The 22,690-nt window shown below is 43.0% G+C and overlaps 1 protein-coding gene across 3 annotated transcripts in view; it reads left to right on the top strand.

Moving 5' to 3' along the window:
* The window catches only part of CMTR1 (cap methyltransferase 1), a 50,219-nt gene that overhangs the window by 14,622 nt on the left and 12,907 nt on the right, over positions 1–22,690 (top strand). For all 3 annotated transcript variants that reach the window (XM_064285417.1, XM_064285412.1, XM_064285413.1), the window contains exons 6-13: positions 528–599; positions 2,438–2,532; positions 2,653–2,725; positions 7,433–7,631; positions 8,431–8,549; positions 17,000–17,096; positions 17,413–17,545; positions 18,278–18,457. In XM_064285417.1, coding sequence (XP_064141487.1) covers positions 528–599; positions 2,438–2,532; positions 2,653–2,725; positions 7,433–7,631; positions 8,431–8,549; positions 17,000–17,096; positions 17,413–17,545; positions 18,278–18,457 — 968 coding nt within the window. The remainder of the gene's footprint in view (positions 1–527; positions 600–2,437; positions 2,533–2,652; positions 2,726–7,432; positions 7,632–8,430; positions 8,550–16,999; positions 17,097–17,412; positions 17,546–18,277; positions 18,458–22,690) is intronic.

The raw sequence follows: 22,690 nt of genomic DNA on the forward strand, positions 1-22,690 counted from the left end.
ACCTGAGAGCACGTAGTATCGAGCACCACTGGTTTAGAGGAAGCCTCATTCAGACATCAGGTTACACTTGACGTCCCCATGAGGCCTTTTAAGTTTTTATTTTCTATGACACTGCCAGGTTAGTGCCTGGTGTTGTGCATTCATACTCATCACAGAACGAGATGCTTCCAGGTTGAAGGACAGGCTCTGTCATCTGGGGCAGTCCTCATCCTTCTGCTTGCATGCTCCAGGGGCAGACAGCTTGAATGTCTCCGTCCTGCTTGCTTTTCCCAGCCTCAGCATTTGTGAGTCTTGTATCCATATGGTGCTCCAGTCAGAGCTCCCAGGGGGCTGCTTCATCTCTGAGCCATCTGGAGTATAGCCAGGGGGATTTAGGATTTTCTCTTTCCACCCCTCAGGGATTGATGTTCCTTGGCAGAGACTCAAGCCCCTTCTTACTCTATTCATTCAGAACCCTAGTTTCTGCATTCATCCCCCCCAAATGCAGTCACACACGATCGTCATTTATTGTTTCCTTCTCCCTTTAGAGAAAGATGGTTATCGAAGATGAGACAGAGTTTTGTGGGGAAGAGCTGCTTCACAGCGTGTTGCAGTGTAAGGTAAGGCCTGTGCTTGAACTTGAAAGCTGGACTTGAAAACCTTGTGCGAGGTGGTTTGCTGGGCTTTTCTAGTCTTCTTTTTGAGTGTGTTGTGGGGGTGGCTGAAGTTCACTTAATGTTTTTCCTGGAGATAGGATGTGTAGCTTGGTACCACTGAACCCTCTTTATTTACCCAAGGTGTCCTTCTTCAGGGTCACTGCCCTGCCGTATAATGTCGTGCTGCTCCTGTGGTCAGTAGCCAGGAAGGATTCACTTACAATACCAGTGGGCTGGTTCACTGTAATCTCGAGGGACCCTCAGTGGAAGGAGCATAGGTTTGGAACCCCGTTTTAGCATCTGATAGATCCCAGTTCCACAGCTTTTGTGCTCTGGGACTTTGGGCCAGTTGATTTGGCTTCTCTGAGTTTGCTTCCTCCCCTGTGAAGTGGGAGAAAATGCATTCCTTCCAGGGTTATTGTGAGACTTAGATGAAATAGTGGGTATGAAGTTCCTAGTTACAGTGGTGACTGTTAGCGTCTCCTTGATTATGGGTCAGGAAGCCCATCGCCTGGGGAAGAATCCGTGGAGGGAAACTCTGAGGAGGAAATGGGCAAGAGAAGAAGGAGGGCCTCAGTCCAGCCTCACAGTTATTTTCTGTTCGGCAGGGGTTCAGTGTCATTTAGGTGACTGGCACTCAGGTGAAGTTAGGATTCCTTTTTTGAGAGAGGAAGGGGAGAAGGGAGCTTGAGGGGAGAAGGCATCCCTGCTGTGTGCCAGGGACTGTGGTAGATGCTATCAGAAAGCCCTGGTCTTGGTTTGTTTTCTGTCTCTGAGTGAGCCCCAGTTGGGTGAGCCTTGGTATCAGAACTCTCCCCCTGTGGATGGCTGCTGTCGGGGTAGAGTGAGAGACAGATTTGTTATGAGGATTAGCAATGCCAAGAGACAGCTCTGTGCATAACAACAGGTGCCACTAATTAACCACTTACCGTGTGCCACGCACGTGCTTATATTTCCCTTTTACCATCTTACTGGCGAGGTAGTTGAGAGAGTGCTTGAGTAGCGTGTCTCGAGACACACAATTAGGAGCTATGAGTTGGGCTCCTCAGGGTCCTTTTTTAAAAATTTTATGGTGCTTTTTAGGTGAACGTTTACAACCCACGTTAGCTTCTCATTCAAAAAGTTACGCACATATTATTTTGTAACATTGGTTGCAGTCCCCACATGTGACAGCAGTCCCCACCTATCCACCCTGGTTTCCCTGTGTCCATTTCCTGTCCAGTTCCTGTCCCTTCCTGCCTTCTCATCTTGCTTTTGGGCAGGAGTTGCCCATTTGGTCTCATGTATTTGATTGAACTAAGAAGCACATTCCTCATATGTGTTACTGTTTTATAGGCCTGTCTAATCTTTGTCTGGAGCCCTGGTGGCATAGTGATTAAGAGCTCGGCTGCTAACCAAAAGGTCGGCAGTTCAAATCTACCAGCTGCTCCTTGGAAACCCTATGGGGCAGTTCTGCGATGTCCTATATGGTTGCTATGAGTCGGAACTGTCTCGACGGCACCTAACAACAACCTTAGTCTGAAAAGTGAGCTTTGGGAGAGGTTTCATCCCTGAGTTAGCAAGGCGAATGGAGGTCATAGTCTCAGGGGTCCCTCCAGTCTCTGTCAGACCAGTAATTTCAATTTTGTTCTACATTTTTTTCCTGCTCCGTCTGGGACTCTGTTGTGATCCCTGTCGGAGCAGTCGGTGGTGGTAGCCGGGCACCATCTAGTTCTGCTGGGTCCTCAGGCTCTTAAGTCCCTTGTCCCATCCTGGAAGGACTGGAGTGGCACTCACTTGGGGGTCTGATTTTCTCTGGGCAGAGTGTGTTTGATGTCCTGGATGGAGAAGAGATGCGACGAGCCCGGACCCGGGCCAATCCCTACGAGATGATCCGAGGAGTTTTCTTCCTAAACAGGTTTGCCAACATTTCCTCATTCCTCTGACATGCCCCACTCCTTCTTTTCATTTGAGCCTCAGCTCTCTGTATGTCTGGTACTGAGAGTCACATTTTTCTTTCTGTCTTGCTCTGTTGCAGGGCAGCGATGAAGATGGCTAACATGGATTTTGTGTTTGATCGCATGTTTACAAATCCACGGGACTCTTGTGGGGTGAGAACAAGATTCTGCTTCTGAATTCATGGTGCTAAGTGGGCCTAGGCTTCAGTGGCTCAGAAGTTGCCATTTGTTCAATGCTAGGAGAGTGTTCCTGCTCTATGATAGAGATATACGTTGTTCTGAACTTCATCATGTCCCATATAACCTCCTGTGGCCCCAAGGGTGCCCCAGCAAGCAGTTTTCTCCAGGGCTTCACACCCAGAGTCCCAGCCCCCAGCTCTGCAGATCCTGCTGCTTGCAGCAGTGGAGAAGGACCACACCTGGGCAGAATCACCAACTATGGTATCTGTAGGGCCTGGACCCTCCTCCTCCATTCTTTAAACATTTCTTCAGCCGCTATTTTGTGCCAGGCACAGTGCTGGTAGGCACCCGGCATATAATTTTGAGTGAGATAGCCCTATGATCCCTGTCCCCATGGTGCGTAAGTTCTGGACATTCCGGTGGACTGGAGATCTGGGAAGGGTGTAAGATTGGGATGTTTGTAAAGCCTCTTTGTGCTCTTTAGAGAGCTTTGGCTTGCCTTCTTTGGGTAGGGTAGAGTATATGGGTGAGTGTGCAGTTCTTGCAGTCAGCTTATTTTCCAGATCAAAACTTGTGATGCCATCTGATTTGAGTTGTTTCTGGTGTGAGAGGGGAGTACTCTGGCAAGTATGGTTTGAGTGTTGAGTGAAATGTGGGCGTTTCAGGTCCTTTCAATGGTCTATTTAGAATCAGCACCTTGCCTGCGAATCTAGACTGTGTTGTTTGGGGGAGGAGGGTGGGATGGACCAGCACTTATGACCCAGGTGGCACCACATAAGTGCATGCCCTCTTTGGGCCTTAGCTGCCTTATCTCTGAAATAAGTCCTAGTGAGCTGCCAGAGGAGCTCTGGTGGCACAGTGGTTAAGAGCTCGGCTGCTAATCAAAAGGTCAGTAGTTTGAATCCACCAGCTTCTGCTTAGAAACCCTGTGGGGCAGTTCTCCTCTGTCCTGTAGGGTTGCTGTGAATCAGAACCAACTTGGTGGCACCTAACAACAACAAGCTGCCAGAGGGCTGGGGTGGGGCCAAAAGGCTCTTAAGATCTGTTCCAGCTCTAAGATCTGTGATTTCAGATGAGGCCGCCTTCCCTTTCTGCCTCTGAACAATCTTCATGTGGGACTGTAATTATCAGGCCCTGGCCTTTCTTCTGAAGTGGTAGAGTAAAATGATTTTCTACCCTGCTACATCTCGTTTCTCTGGACACAGTCCCTCTGTAATGAAAGAAAAAAGGAAATTTCATTCTAGAATTCCCTTCAGGGTTCTAAAGCATTTTTACTCAGTCCTAGAAAGTTAGTTCTCTTTGACAATGAAGGGGCCAGGAGCCAGGTGTACCCAAACCTGTTTCTGCTTTACTCGTCTTCATCTAGGCCCTTATTATCTACTTGCGAAGAAACGTATTTTCCAAGCTCTGTGATGTCTCAGTTCCCATCCACCTCACCGCTTCCTCCAAGCTGGCCAAACTGGCATTGCAGACCTCTCCAGCCTTGAGTCATTCCTCTCTTCTGGTCTCCCCTCCCCATTTTCCAGTACCGGCAGGCAGCACAAAAGGGCTCTTGGAATTAGCATTTTAAGAAAATTAGGTTGATATAATGTTGATTTAATTTTCTGAGTGCCAAATGATTTCCTTTAAACCCCTGCCTGGCAGAGGAGCTCTGTCAAGCTGATGGGAAGTCACAGTGTCATTTTGGGCTTTTGAATGTAAACGCCTCCAGCAGCTGCTATCTGGTTATTGTCTTTTGCTGTCAGGAAAATGAAGTAGGCACCAGGGTTGTACCATTCAGTTCGAGGGTGGAGATGTTAGTTACACAGGAAAAAGCAGCCGGCATTTGTAACACTCCAGGCAGCTTCTTGACCTGAATTGATTGGTAGTGGCCATGGAGAATTGCCCTTTCAGAGACGTTTCCCTGCACTCTACTATAAAAAGTGATTTCTCTTGAGCCCCCAGTGTTCTCTTCTCTTTTTATCTTTGTTTTCCTCTGAGGACAAGAGTGACAGCCAAGCCCAGCAGGCTTGGTGTGTATTTCATTCGAGCAGAAAGACACTCCAGAATAGTCCCCAGTGGAGGTGGGAGTTGCTGAAGGCCCAGGCACACACCCAGGTTTCCTGGGGTCTTAGTGTACCTCCTGAGTGAGGCAAATTATAAAATAAGAGCATGAAGAACTTGAAGCTGAGGAGTGTGGAGAGGCTGGGAGGTGGGAAGGGGAACTCTGAGGTTTTTGAATGAGTTTCTGGGGCTACAGGTTGTGGTAAAGTGACAAAAGGGACTAGGGTAGGAAAAGACAAACTGTAAATAAGAATTGAAAGAGACAGAAGGGAAGGAAGGGCATTTAAGTTTTTTAAGTTCTTTGGGTATATAGACACATGTTATAAACCATAATGCTACGTGAAGGATTTGTGTGCCTGGGGGTATTGTTGAGGTGAGAAAACAGTCTCTACAACATAACAGAGGACAGAAGCTAAATGTAGAGCTTAAGTTTCAGTCATATCTCAGGAAAGTAGACAACGTTTACAAAGTTCCTGCTGAGTGTGGAAAAAGATGGAAAAGGTAAAAGTTTTGACTTCGAGGAAGTTGATCTAGCTGAATATGTTACCTTACAGTTTCGTACTTTAGTTTATAAAGGCCTTTGACATATGATACTTAATCCTTTAAGTCTCGAGAAATACTGTAGCTACACTAATCCCAATTTACAGTTAAGGAACCTCGAATGTAAAGACTTAAATTCTGTGCTTGCTCTTAACTGTACAGCCAGTAAGTGGCAGAGCTGAGGACCCCAGCTGTTCTTTCTATGAAGGACTTGACCATGGCCTGTGAGGGCCACATGTGTTGAAATCACAGAATGAGATATTTATGCCTTTTTTTTTTTTGGAAGTGAGATGCCTTCATTATTTTTCCCTTCCTTTGGTCTTCACTCTCCCAGTCTTCCTTTGGTCCAGTGACTCACACCAGAGAGGCTGAAGCTGGGGGCCAGGGCAGCAGCCAGTATTGAGGAACGTTGTTCCTTCTGTCAGGTGTGTGCTGGGCTTCAGCTTGTGACCCCAGCCTCATTACCACTGTGCTATCGGGAAAGTGTTAACAATGTTCTTGGGAAATGCCATTAGATCTTTGTGTGTGTGTGCTAGTAAATATAGTCCAAAAATATGAATAGTTGACAGCTCAGAAACAAAATGTGGTGGATTGGGGAGAAAGGAAAAGAGCTGATACATCCCAGCATGCATTGGGCCCAGGGTGGGCTTGTCAGAGGATGATGTTTATTTTTAGCTAAAGTTACTTTCTTCAGAGACTTTATAAGTGTCTTGATAGAGCTAGATAGCTATCATCAGAGGCCCATTGTCACCTGGAAAGGGACTGGATCCTGAACATTTGTATTTCTGTCTCTCTTTTATAGCTGTCTCCCCTAAAGTGTTCTGGTCTGTATCTGGCAGTTACAGAACTCTGGACAAGCATTCAGTCATGCCAAACCTGTAGCGAGGGAAGGCTGAGGTTCCTAAGCCCCTTCCTGCTACATGTTCATCGGGGTCACAGGCCAACCCTAGTCCTCTGGAATCACTCCCCAGAGCTCGCCCTCATATCCCCAGTGCTGATGGCACGTCCTCTCTGCTGTGGAGAGCCAGGGCAAGTGGAATTCACTGTCTAGGGCCCAGGTGTGGGCAAGAGCATCCCTAGCATTCACGTAAAAAAGAAGTGTAAAAATAGTCTGGGCCAGTGTTGGGTTCAGCATAAATTTTAGGTTGAGGTGAAGCTACTCAATTGACTAAAAAATATGATCAGATAAAAATTCAAATGACTATTGTCATTCCTGAGGTAGGTGAGGGCTTTGAAGGTTGGTTGCATGGAAACTGCTGCTGCTGTAGCGCAGTGTCTCCTTCCCTCCCTGCCTTGTCAGTCCCCAGCTCTACGCTGCTCCAGGTGCCCCTGGCTAGCATGGGGCAAAGGCAGGAGAAGAAGGAAGGGAGTGCAGTTAAGAAGAGAGATTAAATGCAGTGTGGTATCTTGGATTGGAATAGCCTTGGACAGGAAAAAGACGTTAGTGGAAAAACTAGTGTAATCTGAATAAAGTGTGGAGTTTAATTAATGTACCCATGGTGGTCTCTTTAGTTTTAACAAATGTACAATGGTGCTGTAACATGTTGACTCTAGGGGAAACTGGGTAAAGGAGATACAAGAACTTTCTGTGCTGTCTTTGCAACTCTTCTATAAATCTAATGATTCTAAAGTAAAAAGTTTACTGGGGGGAAAAAAAGAAGGAAAGGAAAAGCAGAGGGTATGGCCTGGAAAGGCAAGCCTTTGTTGCCGGGAGGGGGTGATGTTAGAACCCCCCAAGACTTGGGTTGGGCAGGCAGACCTGAGACTAGAGGGCAGGCAAAATGGATTCTAGTTTTAGCTTTGCTGCAGACTGACTGTAAACAAGGCCACTCTGCCTCAGTTCCTCTCTTTTCCTGTCTGTAATGCAGGGATACAGCATCTATTCTACTCAGTAGGACTCTTGTAAGGTAGGATATGGTGAGAAAAATACTGAAAAATAAAAAATGCACATGGATATGATCACAGAGGATACAGTTCCTGGATGTTGTAGCCCTGGGGGGAGCTGAGTCTTCTGCTTCCTCTTTCTGCATTCTTCTTCCTGTTCTCCGTTGAGCCATCTTTTTTCCTTCCTCCCCTGTCCTCCACCTGCCTCTGCAGAAGCCACTGGTGAAGGACCGGGAAGCTGAACTCCTGTACTTTGCTGACGTCTGTGCAGGCCCGGGTGGCTTCTCAGAGTATGTGCTATGGAGGAAGAAGTGGCACGCCAAGGGCTTTGGAATGACTCTGAAAGGCCCTAACGACTTCAAGCTGGAGGACTTCTACTCAGCCTCCAGTGAGCTCTTCGAACCATACTATGGTAGGGACGTCAAGGAGGGTCCCAGGGTGGGAGGGACTGCCCATCTGTGGGGACTTCAGGGCAGAAGCCACTGTTGTCCACATGCCATGTTTTCTTTCCTAAGTGTCTTAGCTTGGGGGTTGCTATCCCTGTCCTAAGGGTCTTGGTTTCCTCTAGACTGTCCCTTTTTACCCCAAGCCTATAGGATACAGGTTAAGTGCTCCATTTGGCAAAATCTCATCAAAGCCATATTAATTCCTCCTTTCGGGAGCACTCTTCTTTTATGGAACAGGAGATAATGAAACTGCCAGGAACCGGCAGGGTTATTAACAATACAAACCCCACGCCCGTCTTTGAGCCCTGTGTCTAATAGACAGCCCAGCAGCCCCACAGCAGTCCTCTCGCTCTGTCTAGATTCTCATGTTTTGGCAGCAAATCCTACGTCCTTTCTTAACAATCCTTGTTTAGGAGGAGGAGTTAGAGCATATTGAAAAAGTGGATATTGGTTCCTAGATGTAGGTGCTTTAAACACAGCTGCGGTCTTGGAGAGGAGGGCCCTCTGTTTCAGTTGATAACTCTTGGCTGGTCAGCTCCTTTTGGACTCCGGTTTATAGCAGCAGGGCCCTTTTCTGGCCTCTTGATCTTCACTGCAAGGCAGCCCTATGGAATGGATGCTGTGCTGAGGAGCTCCTCACGGGAGCCTTTCTCCTGGGGCTCAACAGCCTCCTGGTACCCACGTACACTGTCCCAGAGAGCTCACATCCCAGCTTCTGGGATGCACAGGGCAGATGAGCTCACTCTGAATCTTGTGTCCTGCCAGGCGAGGGTGGGATTGATGGAGATGGAGACATCACCCGCCCAGAGAACATCACTGCTTTTCGGAATTTTGTCCTGGATAACACAGATCGCAAAGGGGTACACTTCCTGATGGCTGATGGGGTAAGTGACCTTTTCTCCACAGGGTGATACTTCAGGGATTTAATGTTTTAGAGGTTTGAGAGCTGTTTTTGCTTTGTTCTGTTTGGTCCTTTAGCTGTCCCCGCAGGTGGTAGCTCACTGTTCACATCTCAGGGATGCATGATTTTATTCTTTTTGTGCAGATTTTCAGTGGTAATTTTATAAAAGCTGTGATGTATAGGTACGTTTGCTTGAAGCAAGGTGGAACTTCCCAGCCCATTTTTTCACAGGGCTTCTGGTTGGCTGTGAGATGTGGTGAGAGGAAGACCATGACTAAAATAAACTAGCAAAAGTGAATGGGAGGCCTTACTTTACCTGATTTTAGAACCTATTATACCACCACAGTAGTCAAAACAGCCTGGTACTGGTACAACAACAGATACATGGACCAATGGAACAGAATTGAGAATCCAGACATAAATCCATCCACATATGAGCAGTTGATATTTGACAAAGGCCCCAAAACAGTTAAACAGGGAAAAGACAGTCTTTTTAACAAATGGTTCTGGCATAACTGGATATCCATCTGCAAAAAAATGAAACAAGACCCATACCTCACTCCATGCACAAAAACTAACTCAAAATGGATCAAAGACCTAAATATAAAATCTAAAACAATAAAGATCATGGAAGAAAAAATGGGGACAACTTTAGGAGCCCTAATACATGGCATAAACAGCATACAAAACATTGTAAAGAATGTAGAAGAAAAACTAGATAAGTGGGAGCCCCTAAAAATCAAACACCTGTGCTCATCCAAAGACTTCACCAAAAGAGTAAAAAGGCTACCTACAGACTGGGAAAAAGTTTTTAGCTATGACATTTCTGATCAGTGCCTGATTTCTAAAATCTACACGATACTGCAAAAAGACAAATAACCCAATTAAAAAATGGGCAAAAGATATGAATAGACGCTTCACTAAAGAAGACATTCAGGTAGCTAACAGATATATGAGGAAATGTTCTCGATCATTAGCCATTAGAGAAATGCAGATGAAAACTACAATGAGATTTCATCTCACTCCAGCAAGGCTGGCATTAATCATAACAACACAAAATAATAAATGTTGGAGAGGCTGTGGAGAGATTGGAACACTTCTACACAGCTGGCGGGAATGTCAAATGGTACAACCACTTTGGAAATCGATTTGGCGCTTCCTTAAAAAGCTAGAAATATAACTACCATACCCACCCAGCAATCTCACTCCTTGGAATATATCCTAGGGAAATAAGAGCCTTTACATGAACAGATGCATGCACACCTGTGTTTATAGCAGCACTGTTTACAATAGCAAAAAGATGGAAGCAACCAAGGTGCCCATCAACGGACGAATGGGTAAATAAATTATGGTATAGTCACTCAGTGGAATACTACGCATTGATAAAGAACAGTGAGGAATCTGTGAAACATTTCATAACATGGAGGAACCTGGAAGGCATTATGCTGAATGAAATTAATCAGTTGCAAAAGGAAAAACATTGTATAAGACCACTATTATAAGAATTTGAGAAATAGTTTAAACTGAGAAGAAAACATTCTTTTGTGGTTACGAGATGGAGGAGGGCGGGGGAGGGGCATTCACTAATTAGTAGATAAGAACTACTTTAAGTGAAGGGAAAGACAGCACACAATATAGGGGAGGTCAGCACAATTGGACTAAACCAAAAGCAAAGAAGGTTCCTGAATAAACTGAATGCTTTGAAGGCCAGCGTAGCAGGGGTGGGGTCTGGGGACCATGGTTTCAGGGGACATCTAAGTCAATTGGCATAATAAAATCTATTAACAAAACATTCTGCATCCCACTTTGAAGAGTGACGTCTGGGGTCTTAAAAACACTAGCAAGCAGCCATCTAAGATGCATCAATTGGTCTCAACCCACCTGGATCAAAGGAGAATGCAGAACACCAAGGACACAAGGCGATTACGAGCCCAAGAGACAGAAAGGGCCACATGAACCAGAGACTACATCATTCTGAGACCAGAAGAACTATATGGTGCCCGGCTACAACCAATGACTGCCCTGATAGGGAACACAACAGAGAACCCCTGAGTGAGCAGGAGAGCAGTGGGATGCAGACCCCAAATTCTCATAAGACCAGACTTAATGGTCTGACTGAGACTAGAAGGACCCTGGTGGTCATGGCCCCCAGACCTTCTGTTGCCCCAGGACAGGAACCATTCCCAAAGCTAACTCTTCAGACATGGATTGGACTGGGCAACAGGTTGGAGAGGGATACTGGTGAGGAGTGAGCTTCTTGGATCAGGTGGACACTTGAGACTATGTTGGCATCTCCTGCCTGAAGGGGAGATGAGAGGGTGGAGGAGGTTAGAAGCTGGAGAAATGGACATGAAAAGAGAGAGTGGAGGGAGAGAGCAGGCGGTCTCCTTAGGGGGAGAGTAGTTGGGAGTGTGTAGCAAGGTGTATATAAGTTTTTGTGTGAGAGACTGACTTGATCTGTAAACTTTCACTTAAAGCACAATAAAAATTATTTTAAAAAAAGCGAATGGGAAAAACACTCCCATCATTTGTCACCTTGGTGGTGTTGACAGCCTGCTCCTGGCAGAGATTGTCTATGTGTGGCCTCTCCTAAGCTTGCGATAGGCTGACAGATGGCTGCATCACCAAAGACAGCTGCTTAGGGAAGTCTACAAGAGGCTAATGTAAATATTCAAGGAACCTTGTTCCAGAGCTGCTGCCTGAGGCACAGAGGGGAGCCTGCTACAGCTTTGCTCACCAAAAGTTCTCACCCAGTAATCTGACCCTGCAGATAGTCCTTTCTGGAATGAGCTTCCACTTAGTGTAGATGAGGCACACAGAATATGGCAGTTTTTGCCAGGTTTGTGTGGTTAGAGCTGAGAAAAGCCTCTGGAGAGACCCTCTGTGAATGCCTTCTCAAACAGGAGCTGTGTTGAAAGGTGCAAGAAGGAGGGCAGGACATCCGCACAGGCTCTGAAGACACTGTGGCTCACCAGAGTGTGGACCGCAGCCAGGGAGCAACAAATAGGCTATGAGTGAGGGCCTGCTCCAGCTCACTAGAGTGGGGGCCTCGTAGTATTTGTGGGGCAGCTTAAGCAACATACACTACTGACCTTGGCTTTTTTTTTGTTTGTTTGTTTAAATAGACTCCCGTAAACAGGCATGCATTTTGAGCAGCATCTGTAAGTCTGGAAGACATTGCTAGAACATTTTTGATTCTGAGTCACTTAGTTATTATCTTGGCAGAACTGAGTTGGGGAGATCTGGCTGGGGCCAGATTAGCAGAGGCCAGCCTCCTTGACTTTTTTCAAAAAATACTTTGTGTTTTTGATGAAAGTTTACATAACAGGTTAGGTTCCCGTTTAACAATTTCTACACAGATTATTCAGTGACATTGGTTACATTTTTCACAGAGTGTCAACATGCTTATTAGTTCTGTTCTAGTTCTGTTTCCAGTAATATAGTTTCCCTGTCCCTTACCTTCTCATCTTTTCTTTAGGGTAATTGTTGACAATTTGGTCTTATATAGATGATTTTTTAAAGGAGCACAGTACTTATGGCTTATATTATTTATTTAATAAGCCAATCTGTTATTTAGCTAAAAGATGACCTCAGGGGATAGTTTTGGTTCAAAGTTTAAAGTATCTCAGGGTGATAGTCTTGGGGAGTCCTCTGGTCTTAACAGGTCCAGTAAATCCAGACTGTCAAAGAATTAGAGTTCCGTTCTACATTTTTCTCTCATTCTATCAAGATCAGTCTGTCGTGGCGGTGGTCAGAACTGTTGGTTGTGGTAGCCAGGCACCATTTAGTTCTGGTCTCAGGGTAGATGAGGCTGTGGTTCATAGAGACGTTTAGTCCTATAGACTAGTTTCTTCTCTGAGGCTTTGGTTTCCTTCTTTCTCTTTTGCTTCGGACAAGTAGAGACCAATAGTTGTATCTTAGATGGCCGCTCACAAGCTTTTAAGACTCCAGATAGTACTCACCAAAGTAGGATGTAGAACATAAACTTTATGTTATGCCAGTTGACCAAGTTGTCCCATAAGACTATGGTCATAAGCCTTCAAACTCAAAAAACCAAACTCGTGAGGTGTTTGGTCATATCTAAGAAGTATCCATAACTGTGTGCCTATGTGTTTTGTTAGAAACCCTGGTGGCGTAGTGGTTAAGTGCTATGGCTGCTAACTAAAAGGTCGACACTCCTTGGAAACCCTATGGGGCAGTTCTATTCTGTCCTGTAGGGTTACTGGAGTCAGAATTGACTTGCCGGCAGCACACACATGTAGATACATCTATATGTGTCTGCGTACATCTGTATGTGTCTGCGTACATCTATATGTGTCTGCGTACATATACACCTGTATGTATACATACATAACTGCACATTGTTTTTGTTGTTGTTGCAAGATTATATTGTCTTACCTTTACCAAAAATATCCTTTTCTCTTGTGTATTTCTCAGTGAGCTCATTTACCTTGGTCAAGCTGTGCGCACTTCACCCACATTCGGTGTTACTTTTCCCATCACCAAAAATGACAAGTGTCAAGTGTCTATCATCTGGAGAATGGTCCCCCCACCCCATCCCTGGTAACCACCAATGAACGTTGATCTCTATATATAGCTATTCTAGTTTTATAAAAGTGTGATTATACAATACTTGTCCTTTTGTGATTGACTTATTTCACTTAGCGTAATATTCTCCAGATTCATCCACGTTATAATATGTTTTGAGAACTCATCATTATTTTTTTATGGCTGCATATTATTCTGTTGTACGTATGTACCATGTTTTGTTTATCCATTCATCTGTTGATGGGCACTTAGGATGTTTCCATCTTTTTGCTATTGTGAATAGTGCTGCAGTGAATATAGGTGTGCATGTGTCTGTTCGTGTCTCTTATTAGCTCTTTGGGGTGATTACCTAGGAGTGAGATTGTTGGATCGTAAGGTATTTCTATTTCCAGTTTTTTGAGGAAGTACCATACCATTTTCCGTAGTGGTTGTACCATTTTACAATCCTACCAGCAGTGGATAAGAGTTCTAATCTCTCCACATCCTTGCCAGCATTGTTGTTCCCTGTTTTTTTTTTTTAAATCAGTGCTGTTTCAGCAGGGGAGATGGTATCTCACTGTAGGCGTAATATGCAGCTCTCTGATGGCTGATGATGGTGAGCATTTTTTCATGTGTTTGTTGGCCGCTTGAATGTCCTCTTTGGTGAAGTGTCTGTTTATATCCTTTGCCCATTTTTTAATTGGCTTGCCTTTTTGTTGTTGAGTTGTTGAAGTTTTCTTTATATTTTGGAGATTAGACCCTTGTTGGATATGTGGTTCCCAAAGATTTTTTTCCTGGTCGGTAGGTTGTCTTTTTACTCTTTTGATAAAGTCTTTTTGATAATATTTAAAGGATAAATAATTTTTATGAAGTCCCAGTTATCTAATTTGTCTTCTGTTTGTGCATTTGTACTTGTGTTTGATAACCTGTTTTTGAAAAAAATTAGGTGCCATAGTTTTGTCCCTATGTTATCTTCCAGGAACTCTATAGTTTTAGGCTTAATATTTAGGTCTTTGATACATTTTGAGTTAGTTTTTGTGTAGGGTGTGAGGTATGGATCCTGTTTCATATTTCTGCAAATGGATATCCAGTTTTTGCCAGCACCATTTGTTAAAGAGACTTATTTCTTCCCCATTGAAGGGACTTTGATCCCTTGTCCATAGACGGATGGGTTTATTTCTGAGATCTCAAGTCTGTTCCACTGGTCCGTGTGTTTATCATTGAACCAGTACCAGGCCATTTTTATTACTGTGGCTGTATAGTATGTTTGGAGGTCAGAGAGTGTGAGACCTCCTGCTTCGTTCTTCTTCAATATTTCTTTGGCTATTTGGGGCCTTTATCCTTTCCATATAAAGTTGGTAATTAGTTTTTCCGTTTCAGTAAAGAATGTTGTCGGAATTTGGATCAGGAATGCACTGTATGTAGAGATTGCTTTGGGTAGTGACATTTTCACATGTTAAGCGTACCAATCTATGAGCATGGAATGTCCTTTCGTTTACGTAGGTCTCTTGTAGTAGTGTTTTATAGTTTACAAATATAGGTCTTTTATATTTCTGGTTAGGTTTATTTCTAGATATATTATTATTTTGGGGACTATTGTAAACGGTATTGTTTTCTTGATTTCCTTTTCGGAGTTCTCTTTGTTAGTGTAGAGGAACTCCACTGATTTTTGTGTGTTGATCTTGTACCCTGCAACTTTGCTAAATTCTTACCTTAGATCTGGCAGCTTTCTTGTGGAATACCTGTGATTTTCTATTAGGATCATGTATCCGTGAGTATAGTTTTACTTCTTTTCTGATTTGGATACCTTTTACTTCCCTTTCTTGCCTTATTGCTCTGGGTAGGACTTCCAGTACAATATTGAATAAGAATGGCGATAATGAGCATCGTTGTCTCATTCCCATTCTCAAGAGGAAGGTCTCAGCCTTCTCCGTTGAGAATAATGTTGAGGAATTTCCCTTCTATTCTTATTTTGTTGAGAGTTTTTATCAGGAAAGGGCATTGGATTTTATCAGATGCCTTTTCTGCATCAATTGAGATGCTCGTATGATTCTTTTCGTTTGTTTTGTTTATGTGATGAATAACATTGATTGATTTTCTAATGTTGAACCACCCTTGTGTTCCTACTACGAATCTCACGCTATCGTGATGTATGATTTTCCTAATATGTTGTTGAATTCTGTTGAGAATTTTTTTAAAAGATATTTTATTGTGTTTTAGGTGAAAGTTTACAGAGCAAATTAGGTTCCCATTTAGTAATTTTTATACATATTGTTCCATGACATTGGTTACATTTTTCACAATCTGTCAGCATTCTCATTATTTCCATTCTGTTTGTTCTGTTTCCATTAATCTAGCTTCCCTGCCGCTCCTACCTTCTCATCTTTGCCTTAGGGTAAATGTTGACCATTTGATCTGATATAGTTGATTATTTAAGGGAACACAGTACTCACAGGTGATATTGTTTGTTTTATAAACCAATCTATTATTTAGATAGTAGAAGAGGCAAGTGACTCAGTGGGCATCTAACAACAATCTTATTTGGATGAAGGGAAACCTCTGGAAGTGGTTTAAGTTCCAAGTTCAAAGGGTATCTTAGGGCAGTAGTCTCAAGGGTTCTTCTAGCCTGTATCAGTCCAGTAAGCCTGGCCTTTTTTAGGAATCTGAGCTTTGTTCTACATTTTTCTCCCATTCTATCCAGGATCTGCTGTTGTGTCCTTAGTCTGAATGGTCAGTAGTGGTAGCTGGGCACCATCTAGTTCTTCTGGTCTCAGGCTAAATGAGGCTGTGGTTTGTGTGGGGTGTTAGCCCTGTGTACTAGTTTCTTCTTTGAGTCTTTGGTTTCTTTCATTCTCTTTTGCTCCAGATGAGTAGAGACCAATAGTTGTATCTTAGATAGCTGCTTGTAAGCTTTTAAGACCCCAGATGCTACTCACCAAATGAGTATGTATGAACTACGTTGTGCCAGTTGACCAAGTTGTCCCACAAAACTAAGGTCCTAAGCCTTTTAACCCGGTAAACCAATCCCGTGAGGTGTTTGGATATGTCTAGGAAGTCTCCGTAATTGCTCCCTATGTGCTTTATAGTTGAGAACTTCTATGTCCATATTCATGAGGTATGTTGGTCTGTAATTTTCTTTTTTTGTGTGATGTCTTTGCCTGGCTTTGGTATCAGGGTGATGTTGGTTTCATAGAATGAGTTTGGGAGTATTTACTTTTATATAACAAGGATCTCTGCTTTCTACTGAGATCTCTTGAGGAGGGCGGCTACCCTGGAACAGCAGCACACTTTCTTTGAGCAGACACCCTGGCCATAGAGAGCCTGCTAGCTAGAGGGAGGGGCTCCATAATCTTGGGACAGTCGGGGGGTACTGTGAGTAAACCCTTGGTCAGCCGAGAGCAATTACTGTATCTTTCAGAGCAGTGCTAACTTTTCTCCTGTCCCCAGACTGGGGCCTGTTCAGTGGGCAGTGCAGCAATTGGGTGACTCCAAGTGGAGGACTCATGCCACACTTATTCACTGGGTCTTGTTGGGACTCACCAGGCATTCTGGTTCCTATTTTGTAGTTGGCTGTGGCTAAACCAATATTTTGTCTCTGTTCTCCATTATTCTTCCTTCGAATTCCCACATGAGTTTAAACTCGGTTCCATCCTCTGGGAGTGATAAACAGAAAAATGGCACTGACTCAGCAGGCGGACCTGGGTGCTCATGCTGGCTCTATCTGTCATGCTCGTGCTTGGCCACATGACCCTGCTAAGATAATTTAAACACTGAGTTATGTCTTTATCAGTCAGATGGTGGTGATCGGTGAACACACTTGAAGAAACCTTGATGAAGATGAGGTAGGGATGTTGTTTTTGGTTCTCATTTCTTTTTCCTACTCCTATCCTTGTGCTCTCTTTTCAGGGTTTCTCAGTGGAAGGGCAGGAGAACCTGCAGGAGATCCTCAGCAAGCAGCTGCTGCTGTGTCAGTTCCTCATGGCGCTGTCCGTTGTACGGACAGGTAACACTTCCTCAGCTGTCTCCTCCCCCCAGGACCTGCCAGAGGCCAATTTGGACAAGAGCATGTGCATGTGTTGCCTTGGAAATGTAACTATTTATATATCAAGTGGAACGTGGCTAAACGAGAAACCTAGGGAAGAAAGTTCTATGGAATCCCCAAAGTACTCTCTAAAGCTGATTCTAACCTCTTAACTTGCCACAGACTTTTAATGGACCCAGGTGTTCTGACGTTGCTGTACTTATCCCCTGAGACCACTTTACTCACCTCCTGGAGTAAAACTGACTGACTGCTGTTGATTTTTTCCTCTCTAATCCAGGAGGCCACTTCATCTGTAAAACCTTTGACCTGTTCACACCATTCAGCGTGGGGCTCATCTACCTGCTGTACTGCTGCTTTGAAAGAGTATGTCTCTTTAAGCCAATTACCAGCCGTCCAGCCAACTCAGAGAGGTGAGGCCTTCCCTTCTTTTAACCACACTAGTTGGCTAAATGTCAGAACAGTGAACCCTGGGGCATCTCCCTGGCATGACCTCTCAAACTGCATTAAAACTCTTGACATCAGGGAAGTGATTAGAGACACTAGGAGTCAGGATTTGGGGATCTTAATGGTCCTGTGATGTGCCAGCTCAGCCTGTCTCCTTCTCCAAGATACTTATTCATGCATGTAGGTGGGATCCTCAGCTGGGCCCAGGATGGAGAAGGTGACCAGTAATAAGGATGTCTGGAGGGACGTGTGCTGGGAAGGGGCAAGGAGGTCGCCAGTCAGAGGCACTGCTGACACTCCAGGTGGGATGCAGTGCCCTCAAATAATGTGAGAGAGGATGCAGCCAGTCAGAATTTCCAGATGGCTAGTTAAAAACAGATTTCTGGGCCCTGTCCCTGGAAAAAGTCTGATTCACTAGGTCTGTAATTTAGCAGACTCCCCAGGTGATGGTGATGCAGCCAGCTTGGCCCAGGGCAGGTGGGAGCCATTGCCGTAGACAGTAGAAACAGCCTAATACAAAAAGGCGGGACTAGAGGTGCACTTTTGCAGCACAAAGGGTCAGTGCTAGTCTTTGTGCACAAACTTCAGGCTGAACAAGGAACCCTTTTAGCTTCATGACTTGGCAAGGGGTCGGTGGGGAAAGGAATGTGCGTGGAGGAAGATCTTGCTCAGTGGAGTAATGGGATATCTCTTGCCAGGTATGTGGTGTGCAAGGGCCTGAAGGTGGGCATAGATGACGTGCGGGATTACCTCTTCTCAGTGAATATTAAACTCAACCAGCTGCGGAACACAGATTCTGATGTCAACCTTTTGGTCCCCTTGGAGGTGATCAAGGGAGACCATGAATTTACTGACTACATGATACGGTCCAACGAGAGGTAAGCAAACCAGGTGCTTTTTGCTGGCATTGCTTGGGGTATCAAGGAAGACTAGAGAATGAAGGTCTGAGTGACTGGCTCTTGGTATCACTTTGTGCATCCTGACAAATTGGTAACTGGGATTGCTCTGCCGGCTTCAGGGCTCCTTGGGCTTTGGTTACCTCGGGGACCCTCGTCCTGCTCCCATGTCCCATCCTGAGGGCAGCTGGTGAGTCCCTGGCTGGCGTGGCCCTGTCCACAGGAGCCCAAGTGTGATAACAAAACCTGACAGGGAGCAACCTTGCCCTGTGTCCTTGGAAGCTGGAATAATTTCCCTTTAGTTGCTTCTATTTATAAAAGGCCATCTTTGTGGTTGCCTTGTGAAGTCCCCTGTCTGCAGAGGCAGGAGATGGCTGGAGAGCAAGTATACAACATGCTTAGGAAGTTTCTGGTACCAAAGCTTTTGCCAGTTCATGAGTTGCTCAGATGGGTGATCTGAATGCTATTTTTTGTTTGTTTGTATTTTACCGTTAATTATACCATTAGTTGCCCCCCTCCCTTTTTTAGTGGTAATAATTTAAAGCTGTGGCAGTTGGCACATTGTTCTGTAAGTGGGCAGGCCTTAGGGAAAGGTATTTTGAGGTAGTTTGGAGGATTGAGAGCAGCAATGAATCAATAGGAAGTGCTTTCTTAGGGGATCAAGCAGTTGTTTCAAAAGCCATATCTATAGGTCTATTTCCAAGTCTCCCATAGAAGATTGAAGGTATGGGTGACCCTGGAGAATCAGAACGGGAGGAAGTTGACTTTATCCTGCTCTTTCCAGCTCATCCAGCATTGCATGGTATTTTAATTTTCCACAGTACTCCCTCATTAGCTCTCCATCTGATAGTAATGCTCAGCACCAAGGTGGAGCAGACATTGTAGGTGAGGAAACAGGCCCAGGGACCAGCCGACAATCAGGAAAGTTGGGTGTTGGTTCTGGGCTACAGAACAATTTTTGCTGAACCGTGCCACCATCTGCTATGGGTATGCACGAATACATGGCAGAACTGAACTTCTTAATGCTTCCAACAGCACAGTGTTTAAGCAATGCCGTACCTAATCACTTCTTTCTTTCTTTCAATGGATACAATTTTTTTATTTGTACAAGTTATATTTGATTCTTTTATTCTGTGGGAACTTATTTTTCTTTCAAATTTATGGTTCTACAGATGTACTCATTTTTACATTGTAACTTTATTATTGTAAGTCCTTTTTGATTTATTTGTGCAATTTTTTTGTACCATTTTTTTAAATTAAGGTATAATTCCTTAAGTGAAGTGCAGCTCTTAAGCATACCTTTCAGTCAGTTTTGGCAGATACATACGCACATCCGTGGGGCCCACACCCTATCAAGGTTTAAAAAAAAAAAAAAAAGCATTTCTATCACCTCAGGAAAATTTCTTTCCACTCCTCCCCAGTTAACCCCCTTTCTCTCCCTAAAGTAACTACTCTTCTGATTTTTATCACCAGAGGCTAGTTTTCCCATTCTAGAACTTTATATAAAGAATCACACAGTATGCATGTTTGTATCTGGCTTTTTTCCCTCAGCGTAATGTTTTTGAGAGTCATTCATGTTGCATTAGTTTGTTCCTTCTTATTGCTGAGTAGTTTTCCATCGTGTGGATAGGTATACCACAGTTTATCTGTCCGGACACTTGTGCTGTTTCCAGTTTGGGGCTGTTAGGAATAAAGGTGCGACATTCTTACACAAGGTTTTTGGTGGACAGGTATTAATTTCTCTTGGCTGAATACCCTAGGGTAGATGTACATTTAGCTTTTTTAATGATGCCATACAATTTTTTAAAGTGGCTGCACCCAGCAAAGTGTGATTCTGATTGCACTGCATCCTTGCCAACATTTGATGTTGGCAATCTCTGTCACAGTTAATATTGGTCTCATCAAATGACATGGGGAGTGTTTCCCCCTCCTCCATTTTCTGAAATAATTTGTGTAAGAATGGTAGTTTTTCTCCCCTAGGTCTTTGATAGAACTTAATAGTAAAGCCATTTGAGCCTGGATTTTGCTTTCTGGGAAGTTTTAAAATTCAATTTCTTAACAGATATAGAAATCTCCAGATTTCTGTGTTTTCAATGAATTTGTGCTTTTCAGTTAATAATGTGTACTCATCTAAGGTGTTGAATTTATGGGCATAAAGTTCATATAATATCCCCTTATTATCTTCGATGTCTGTAGGATTTAGTAATATTCCTTCTGTGTTACTTTATATTGGTAACTTATGTTTTCTCTCTTTTATTCTGATTAATTTTGTTAGAGGTTTATCAATTTTATTCATCTTCTAAAAAAAAAAAAAAAATTTTTTTTTTTTCCTAAAGAACCAACTAGTGACCTGGCACTCTTATTTTTATTATTTCTGTTGTTATGCTTACTTTGGGCTTAATTTATTCTCTTCCTAGCTTCATTGATTTTAGTCTTTTCTTCTAATATATATAGATTTAAATGCTATAAATTTCTCTTTAAGGACGGCTTTAGCTGAATCTCAAAAGTTTTGTTATGTGTCTTTTGATTATCATATGGTTCAAAATATTAATTTCCTTTGTGATTTGTCCTTTGATTCATGGATTATTTAGATGTATGGTATTTAATATCCAGATATTTTGGGGTTTTTGAGATACCTTATTGGAATCTAATCTCATTATAGTCAGAGAACATACTATGATTTTAATCCTTTGAAATCTATTGAGGCTTGTTTTATGGCTCATCATATGATCTGTCTTGATGGATATTCCAACCGCTGTTGTTGGATATACCCGTTGCCGTCGAGTCGATTCCGACTCACAGCAACCCTATAGGACAGAGTAGAACTGCCCCCAATAGAGTTTTCAAAGAGGTGGATTTGAACTGCCAACCTTTTTATTAGCAGCCGTAGCACTTAACTACTATGCCACCAGGGTTTCCGCTGTTGGATATAGTTTCTATAAATGTTAATTTGGTCAAGTTGATTCATAGTGTTTTTCACATCTTCTGTATCTTAACTGATGTTTTGACTACTTACTCTGTCAATTGCCAAGAAGGGGGTATTAAAGCCTTCAACTATGATAAGTGAATTGTTTATTTCTCCCTTTCATTTTTTTCAATTTTTACTTCCTCATTCTATTTAGTATCTTCGTTATTAGGCACATGCACTTTTAAGATTATTTTGTCTTCTTGATGAATTGACCTTTTATCTTATGAAATATCCTTTAATCTCTAGTATTACTCTTTGTCTTGATGTCTGCTTTGCCTGATAGTGGCATAGCCACATCAGCTTTCTTAAACGCTTACTGTTTGTGTGGCATGTCTTTTTCTGTCCTTTTATTTTCAACTGCTATATTTTTTATTTTATTTTAAATAATTTAATTTAAAATATGTTTCTTGTAAACAACATATTGTTGGGTCTTACTTTTTTATCCAGCCTGACAGTCTCTGCCTTTTAATGGTGGTGTTTAGTACATTGATGCTGAAAGCAATTACTGATACATTTGGGTTTAAATCCTCTATCTTGGTGTTTAATTTCTGTTTATTTTGTCTGCTTTTTGTTCCTTCCCTTCCTCCTCCTTTTGGGGGTGAATTTGTTATGTTTTAGTATTCTTTTTATCTTTTTTTTTTAATGACTTTTTGTGTAGTTTTTTAGTTGTTGCTCTAGAAATTACAGTGTGCACCTTTTAACTTATATTCTGCCTTCAAAGAAAATTCAAGTACTTCGTGAACAACTTAAGGGTCTTACAACAGTATATTTGATATAACCCCACTTTTTACATTGTTACTATTTTTAAAGAGTTGATAGTCTTTTAAAGAAATTTAAAGACACATAAACCTACCTGTATATGTATAATTATCTTTAAAAGTTTCTTGATATTTACTGACATATTTACCCTTTCTGATGTTCTTTCTTTCCTACAGAAGCAAGTTCCTGTCAGAGATATTTTCCCTTTGGCCTAAAGAATTTCTTTTAGCATTCTTTTTGTAGTGAAAATCTGCCAGGGACTAATTCCTTCAGCTTTTTATCTCTTTGAAAATGTATATATTTCACTTTGATTTTTGAAGGATATTTTCAGTGGATATAGAATTTAATGTTGACCTTTTTTTTTTCCTTTTAGCATTTTAAAGATTCTATTCTGTTATTCTCTGCTTTCCTTGCTTCTGATGAGAAGTTAGCCATTATTGTTTCCATTGTTTCCCCATATGTCATGTGTCTTCTTTCCTCTGACTGCC

This window comes from Loxodonta africana, chromosome 1 (genome assembly GCF_030014295.1).
Source record: "Loxodonta africana isolate mLoxAfr1 chromosome 1, mLoxAfr1.hap2, whole genome shotgun sequence".
Taxonomy (NCBI): domain Eukaryota; kingdom Metazoa; phylum Chordata; class Mammalia; order Proboscidea; family Elephantidae; genus Loxodonta; species Loxodonta africana.